An 8,767-nucleotide genomic window follows, 5' to 3' on the forward strand; every position below is an offset into this window, starting at 1 on the left:
CAACTGCAGTGATTTCCTTAAATTAAGGAAATCAACTGCAGTTAATAAATTTATTGTTGGGAGCTACTGAAGTGGTCCATTACTCCATCTGGAGTTCTCTACCTTGATCTGTGGAACATCTGACACATAGCCATCAGAAGCTTGATGGAAGCTTGGCTATAAATTTATCTGTTTGGTCCCCAAACTAGCATCTCAATCCCCTTCAGTTTTTTACACCATCTAGCTGAGAGAGCAGAGCTTGAAAGTGCCTTCAGACTTTCTGCATTCTTTTCTTTTTCTTGGATAGAAGCTAGAGCGTTGTTTTCAGTAAAAATGCAAGTGGACTGTGGTTTGCATCAAGAACATCACCAATGACTTGAGGTAATTTATATTTCTGGGCATTAAGTTTTACGATTCTTTAAATTTTTCCGCATATAAAAGCGTTGCTAAAAGCTAACAAATAAGTGTTGCCATTGTTGTGTTCCTTTTATGTTTGTCCTTAGCTGCATCAAATTTCTGAATCAGCAGAGAGATTTTAGTTAACAAGAACACCCTGTGCCGGCTTTGTTGTTTCTCTTATTTGAACACAGAGTGGGAGAAAGAGATCTAAGTAGAAAGTGAATAAGTTCAACATGACCGAGAACAAGTGAAGAAGAATCAGGTTCACAATCCCATGAATGCCCGGCATTGCTTTTCCCAATGTTCCTTTGTTTGCCTTAGGCGCTCAACCTTTTCCGTCTGAAGCCTCTGCTCCCAATACTCAGGACAGCTGAGAGACGCAGAATGCATTAATAATTGCTCAGAAACCAAAATTGATATTATACAGTTCCAATATGGATTTATGAAAGGGAGATTTCAAGTAGAAGAAAATTATTTACAGCAAATATTATTCGCTGAATAGTATATATCCTTTATACAAGAAAAGCCTGATTCATTGGAAACTGTCTTGAAGTACCTTTTGGATAATAAAACACTCAACTCGCCTAAACGCACAGCATCGCCAAACACCCTTTCCTGTAATGAGTGCATATTTTAGAGTTGAATGAAATTGAGATATCATATATACAAAAATATAAAAGCCAGGGTAGGAATGGAAAAGAGGAAAAAAAACACAGTTGAGCATCAGAAATTTCACCCGCCGGCATAAAGGGCATTTAGACTTAGGATCTGCGCACTCTAACCCATCCACAATTGTAACTGCTGCAGCAGAACAAGCACAACTGAAGCAGAAGATATGGCAGCATTTCAGAGAAACTGGGTCGAAGAATGTTTCCTGAACAAAGACGAAAAAGGGTAAAAGCTTTAAAACAGCGCCTAAATGTACAGCATGTACCAATAACAACACAATGCTTTGCCAGCCAGATAAATTAAACAATGGGAAAAGATATCTAATACACTCACATCATATAAATATTATTAATAAAAATTAATTAAATTATAGGTTATATTTTATATTATTAAAAAAATCATAAAAAATAATTAAATTATAATTTTATTTTAAAGAATTATTATCGTTAGATGTAAGACTTTTTGTGATCCATAATGTAGAAAAAAATCTTTGGATTAATCAGAATTATTATTATTAATTATAAAAAAATTAATATATACATATAAATATAGCAATATTTTTAATTCTAAAAATTATTTCTATTTTAATAGATTTTATTACAATACTATAATTTACTAATTATATTACATGACTAAAAAACCATAACTATAAAACATATGTAAGAATGTTTTTTTAATTAATCAATTTAATTAAATGGTTTGAAAGGGCATAATGATATCTGAGATAAATCTAAATATTTTCTCTGTAACTAGTAACAATATTGTAAAATAAGTGAATGTAGACTTTCACAGTTGTTAGTATTGTAGAAGATTTAAAAAAAAATCCTACTATTCACCTAATAATTATTGATAATTAAATTAAAATTCTGGAAGCCCTATTTCAAAATAAACATAAAGATATGACAATTTAATTTTGATTTTAGATTCACTGTAACTTAACTTACTTGAAACTTAAAAGTCACATATTTTGATGGTTTAAACAATTTATACTAACTAATTATAAATTTTACAAATAAAAATATCTTTCAGATTGATCACATCATTAAAATTAATCCTAATAATATGATAAATTCAAAATACATTCTCATTTACAATATAAATGGCCAAATCTAAAATCTAACATAAATTTTATAATTATCACACTTCAAACACAATTTATTTCATTTCACACCCTCCAAATCACTTCCTTGGAAAGTTATTTCATGTCTCACCCTCAAAATCACTTCAAAAGTCGGAATGATATGTAAATGACCAAAATGACCATTACTACAACTCTGCATGCCCTGAACAGAAGGCAACCTCTCCCCACTGTATCTAAAATCAAAATTGATGGATTTAACCGAAATTTCCCGATATCTAAAATGCTATCTTGGCAGACCATCCTTTACAAGTTCAAATAAAATATATTTGTAAGTCTGCAATGGCCCCATTTTATCTAAAAGCTTCTATCTTGAGTTCTACGGCAATATTGCATTATTCGTATTTACCTGGCACCGTGAGACAGCACAGTCTACAGTGTCGCTCATCTTAATAAAATGTCATTGGTGGGAACTTATTCATTTAGACAAAGTTTTTGTCTTTTTCTAGAAGACTACCCTTCTCAGGCATTTCCTCCCAAGTTTCTAGTCTGGTTATTACTATCCTCGGTCTTCAATTCGTCCTTCTTCCTTAAGGCTTAAACTACAGAAAACGGTCTTGTACGTCAAAGTACCATTGGTCCTTCTTCCTTAAACTACAGATAACAGTCTTGTACATCAAAATACCATTGCTAAACAATGCTGCTGTAAATCAAACAGGTGGGCTACACTGAAAAAGGTTAATTAACTTAACAGAGTACTTTCATCATAGTGCATCACATTTATAAGTGCTCTAATAATACTATATGAACTCACCAGGCATATGGAACAAGTTAAGTCAATATCCAGTTTGACTGAATCAAGAACAGTGCAGGACAAAGATGGTTTTTCACCATCAAAGGTTAGCGAATAGTCCTCCGACAAATCAGACACAGGCGTAACACCATTGCTAAGATTCATTGAGTTGATTCGGAATGCAATAAGTTCATTCAACCAGGGAGACTGAAGAATCTCCATTTGCATAGATTGTGCGCGAGTTTTAAATTCCCTTCCCTGTTTAGAGTAATGAATCTGAGAAGAAAAGACCAACATTATATTAGAAAAACTTTTGGATCTATGAAGGTAAAAGATATTGCCAGAAAGAGGTTATACTAATACCAAATTAGGTCAATGAGACTTGAAAAATACATCGATGTCAAATTTAAATGCCCTGAGCATGTACGGAGAAGGAAATGCATAAAACAAAAATATATTTTAATAAAAACATAAATAAGAAAATAAAGAAGAGACCGATCTTGGCTGAGAGGAGAGGGAGGACAGGCACTTTCGCATCCAAAAACTGTCTTTTAAGATTTATCATTAAATCTAAGAAAGTGAAAAATCAACCAAATCTATGCTCTTTTATAGCATGATACGATAAAAGTCCTGATGTCCCTATAGACAGACCTTGTCATACTTTTTCAGAATCTTGCGGACTGCCAGAGCGTTAATGGAAGCATAGTTTACTAAATCTTCCCCTTTTTTGAACATTCCTAAGTGATCGTCAGCCCATTTGCTTGTCAGCCATACAAAATACTTCTGAAATCCTGTGGCAATATGTAATTTTAACAACTGTCTTGCACCAGTATTGAAGCAGCAAAGCACAGCAGACATCTCATTCAACAGTGATGGAAAGAATGTCCTGTCACACACTGAATATAAATAGAGGCCCATCCTTCAGTTTATTTTCAAACAAAAAAAATGACAGAACCAGATACACAACATAGAGCAATCTTTCAAAAACTGTCTCCATACATGGAATGCTTTCTCATAATTAAATTGGAGTAAGATCTTTGAAATAGGTCACCGATTACTTGAAGAAAAAAAAACAGAATCAAATTTAATTCAATTAATGTCAGCAAAATTGCTTGACAGAATCTGGTACAAAGCAGCAGGCAAATCAAATAAATTTATCTTAAGTGGATGGAAATAAAAGAAAGTGGCCCTTACTGGATGTTTTGACATATTGAACATGTGTCTACAGTGTTTACGACATTACTATTTATTAAGTTATAAAACGAAAGAAATTATATTAATGTTACAAATGACCAAAATAGTCTAGTCAAACATCAAGAATATAAAGAGAGAGCACCTCGACGATGCAAAATTTTCTCTAACACTCTAGGAGACATTACATTCATTTTTATTATTTTCTGACAAATGAATCATTTGTTTTCAATAAAACGAAAAAATAACTGCATCAGACAACGCAAGCTTCTGACCATTTCCACATCATAGGAAAGATAAAGGATGCAAGAGCATCCCCGGCAGATTGGCAAGCCTGCATCACCGAAAAATATTTTGTTCCAAGGGCTTAAAAAAGGCATAAATCCAGGAGGCAATTGGATTATATGGCAGATGATGATTGGCAAGGGAGTACGCCCAGTTGACATGGTCAGTGGTCACCTAGAATGAGCAGCTTTATCTAAGATCAGAGCTTATAAAAGGGTTATAGGCATATCTCATCCAAGGCAAGCCTGCATCACCAAAAAATGTTTTGTTCCAAGTGTTTAAAAAGGCATAAATCCATGAGGCAATTGGATTACATGGCAGATGATGATTGGCAAGGGAGTACGCCCAGTTGACATGGTCAACTAGGATGAACAGCTTTATGTAAGATCAGAGCTTATAAAAGGGTTAGCCATATCTCATCCAAGGCAGCTTTGAGTAGCTTAACAGTTCCCAGCTTGGAATGGCACAAGGGAGGAATGCGAACCAACCACGTGAGAAGGGACTGCAAGGGGATCTAAAATAAAGAGACAGATCTCTAGAGAAACGAGATCGGGGATTGTGTAGCTGAGAGTTTAAAAAGCTGTTGGGGACTGTGGGTTTGGTTGTGGAGATCAAGATCAGCATTGGAAGAAAAGTACAAGTCGAACAGATCTCAAGCTCGTGAGAGTAAATCTGATGAAAATGAGCCCGAGTGCTAGCCAATGACAGAGAAAAAAAGACTTTCATTCCAATAACACAGAGTTACATTTTCATGGATTTATATCACATCATACTCATCAGATCATATAGATCAGCTCATCAAAGAAGAAGATAGTCCATGACTGTTTCTCAACAGGAGAAGTGCCAAAAAGCAAGAAAAACAGGGGAGTTTGTAGGGATCCCACCCAAAAGGACCATCAAAAAAAAGGAGACCAAATCACAGCAGCAGAAATGAGAATTAAATCTCAAACAATCCCATACCACAACCCTTGCCATAAGAGAACTTTTCAAAGAACATAAAGCCCGGACAGAGGGAGAGACCAAGTTTTGATAGCGCATAAGCTTCCCTGTTCTGCTCCTGAAAGACATGTTGAAAGGAGACAGCTGAGAAATAAGGGATAATGTTCTTAATCAACTGAATCCAATTGCAGAGAACTAGAACCTCAAGAGAGCAGCGACCCTGAATTTAGTTGATCAAAACAAAGGAGTCACCAAAAATAAGGAAATTATCAATGCCCAACCATAAAGAGCACTGGAGAGCACCCCACAACGCAATCAGCTCAGCTCTACAATTGTCCCCTTGCCACCATACCAGAAGAGGCACCATCAAAGGAATAGATAGGGAAAATGCCAGCCAAATCGACATATGAAACAGACCGAAGGGAGTTCCTTGGAATCCAGGGGCCAATTTCCTGGAAAAAGCCACAATGTCCAGAGCAACAGTCTTAGTCACAGGGAGTTTGTCCTAAAAATCAGAGCATTCTTGGCTCGCCAAATCCCCCAAAGGACATAGAAGGGAACGGTTCTATGGGCTTTAGCTCTAATATTCCATAAACTGAAACATTCATGAATTGAGGATGCATCAGACGCCCAAAATTGAGGCCACCTCCACCCATATCTCAACAGCAAAGGGACAGCACAGCATAGAAAAAGGTGGAAGCAATCCTCAGATTCCTGTCTACACAGGCAGCACCAGCCAGGACCAAAGAAACCTTTTCTATGTTAATTGTCCCAAGTTAGAATACGGTTGTGAATGGCCAACCACGAGAAACACTTGATCTTCGAGGGGGCTTCCCACTTCCATAGCAGAGAGGTAATAACAGAGAAGGACAACGATTGGGAAGTGGAGGTAATGTGATCATAAGTTTCCTTGACCAAATTCCTGTAATTCCCAATGTGTCAGCCCCACACAAGCACATGAGACCTCTGTGAGATGTTAATACCCACCGTCCAAAAAATGCTGGGATACATTTCCCATTCAGCCACCATATCCTCCGAAAAACCGATCTGATAAGCATGTGGCAAGGTATGAGCAGCAAAGCGCTGCCTGGACCACTCCCACAAGCTAGCAAGAGTATCCAGCCCCTGAGAATTGAGGTCATTAATAATAGAAATAGGGAGGAGATGGCTGCCATTGAGACCTTTGATGGCATCCTGACCCACTTTAATTCTCAGCCCATCACCAACCCTCTAGCAAAGATTACTGCAAAGCCAAGGAATGGTGAGCCTGAGACTGCTACAGATTTTTGAAGGTCTACCAGCCGATGGAACCCCCTGCTGCAATCCACTCCTCCATGCTTGCGTGTTTGATATATTTCCCAAACATAATCTTTTGCCATAGCCCCTTCTCGAAGAATAGCCTCCAAATGCTTGCAACCAGAAGGGCCAAATTAAAACTTCGGGTTTGTATGATACCCCATCTGCCTTTCTGAACAGACCTGGCAATGGTCTTCCCGTAAGATGAAACTTCCGCACAGCACCAACTCCAGACCAAAGAAAATTGGCGATGATGGAGTCTATTTTGTTAATAGTAGCTTGAGGAATGTGGAAGAGATGCATCCAGTAAACCGGACAGTTAGCGTGAAGCTTGTGAGACTAGATCTGTTGAAAATGAGCTTGAGTGTCAGCCAATGACATTTCTGAAGCTGTAATAGATTGAGCAGAGAAGCTCTGCAATGGTTTCTGTCATTGTTTTAGTTGTAATAATAAAGAAACGTGTCATGCCTGGTTTCCATTAACAAAAAATGATTTGCTTCCATAATTTATTCACAAGCACGGTGCACTTTCATGTACACAGCCTGTAGCTCCATCAAGAAATAACTATTTATGCAAACTAGTCTCATCTCATAGAAATCAATTATGCAAAGGGAGATTTTGAAATACAGACTCTATCCGAGCCAGGCCTTTGAAAGCTGCATTTTAGTCGATGCTGGAAGCATAGCCTGTTATTTAAATAGTTATTTTCACAAGAAATCTGTATATTAGAATAGTTAATAAAAGATATTTGAATAGTTCCTTCAGCGGAAAAACTAAATCGGTATTTGCAATAATGACAAACGTTTGCCGGAAAACTAATGATTTTACTCTCTATCCCCGTACTTGATGAGATCAGGGGAACAAGGAGATATTCTCCTGTTTCCTTATTCTTTTAGTTTTCAAAAGTCTGTATGAAGTCAGAGATAATGAATAAAGTCTTCCGAAACTTACCAGGACAACAGGTGCGACAGAGTCTACCGACGCCATCTGCCTCTGTATTAATATCATGGACCTCATTCGAACTATTTCCTTCATCCAAAGGAAACCGCGTGTTACTTTGCTTGTGAGATTTGACAGTGCAGTGCTTGAGAATTTTCTTAAATTTCTTAAATTCAACATAGGAGACTCCGGGGAGTCGATCCTGGAGCCTTTGGATGCACTCGTGATACCTCTTGCAGAACTTCATAGTTGCTTCCTCACGCTACACAAATAATTAACCAAAATTCATACATCTTAACTGGCAGGAAGCTTTCATGTTCCAAATTTTCATATTCCTCTAAAAGGCATCAAAATAAGATACAGATCCATTATCAATGATGTTTTTAAAGCCAAAAAAGCTTCCATTTCAACACGTAACTCTGATCTATATTTTCTGTAGGGAATCGCGCTAAGATTAGTGTTTAGTCTTGTCAACTAACAAGATTTTTGCAATTTATCAGTCATTCCACATAATTTAACGGCGAATACTCCGATCCCGTGTCAATAGTTTATGAGGATTCAATACCAGTGGGTGGAAATTTAGTAGGGAAATTGAAATTAGAACAAGGGTAAAAGTGAAAAAAAAACCAAAAAAAAAGACCGCCTCCATGAGAAAGCCCGGAAATGGAATTGAACGAGAAGTTAGAATCGTACCGTTTTGAGAATTTGAGCAGCAAATATCGTCTGGTACGCTTCTGGCAGTTGAATCTTTAAATAAATTCTCGCTTATAGAGAATCCTACACCTTAGAACATTGCAGAACTTTCAACATGAATACTGAGAATGGACGGCAGCATGTTTCCGGGGATGTATGAGGACACGTATGCAATGATAGTCACCTCCTGCGACTGGGGAGTGGAGTGTTTCACATGTTCACTCCCAAAAAAAATATGAGTTCTTTCAACTTTGACATTTTCAAACAGACATTTTTTCCCTCTTGGAAATTATTGAGTGGAGTGTTTCACAAGTTCACAAGTTCAATTGGTTGTTGTATTCGGTCTTTTTTTATAAAGCCTTAGCATAAATTTTTCTGATTTTTAGACAAATTCATCAATAAATAAATTATCCCAAAAACTGGATAGATTGTTTTTTTAATTGGTTTGCTATATACTGACTTTTTCTATAAAGCCATAAACTTTCCTGGTTTTTAGACAAATTTCT

At 36.8% G+C, this 8,767-nt stretch overlaps 1 protein-coding gene across 1 annotated transcript; it reads right to left on the reverse strand.

Moving 5' to 3' along the window:
- Window positions 1–433: 433 nt before the first annotated feature.
- NLA (SPX (SYG1/Pho81/XPR1) domain-containing protein) lies at window positions 434–8,503 on the reverse strand. Its single transcript, XM_089403473.1, has 7 exons — window positions 8,262–8,503; window positions 7,581–7,830; window positions 3,570–3,814; window positions 2,940–3,194; window positions 1,115–1,252; window positions 935–993; window positions 434–748 (listed from the first exon to the last, which is right to left on the reverse strand). The coding sequence occupies exons 2-7, from the start codon at window positions 7,813–7,815 to the stop codon at window positions 643–645; spliced, it is 1,038 nt and encodes a 345-aa protein (XP_089259599.1). The 5' UTR covers window positions 7,816–7,830; window positions 8,262–8,503; the 3' UTR covers window positions 434–642.
- Window positions 8,504–8,767: the final 264 nt, after the last annotated feature.

Source organism: Pinus tabuliformis, chromosome 2_1, assembly GCF_031772625.1.
Source record: "Pinus tabuliformis cultivar Carrire ecotype Pingquan chromosome 2_1, CPIR1, whole genome shotgun sequence".
In the NCBI taxonomy this organism is placed as follows: Eukaryota; Viridiplantae; Streptophyta; class Pinopsida; order Pinales; family Pinaceae; genus Pinus; species Pinus tabuliformis.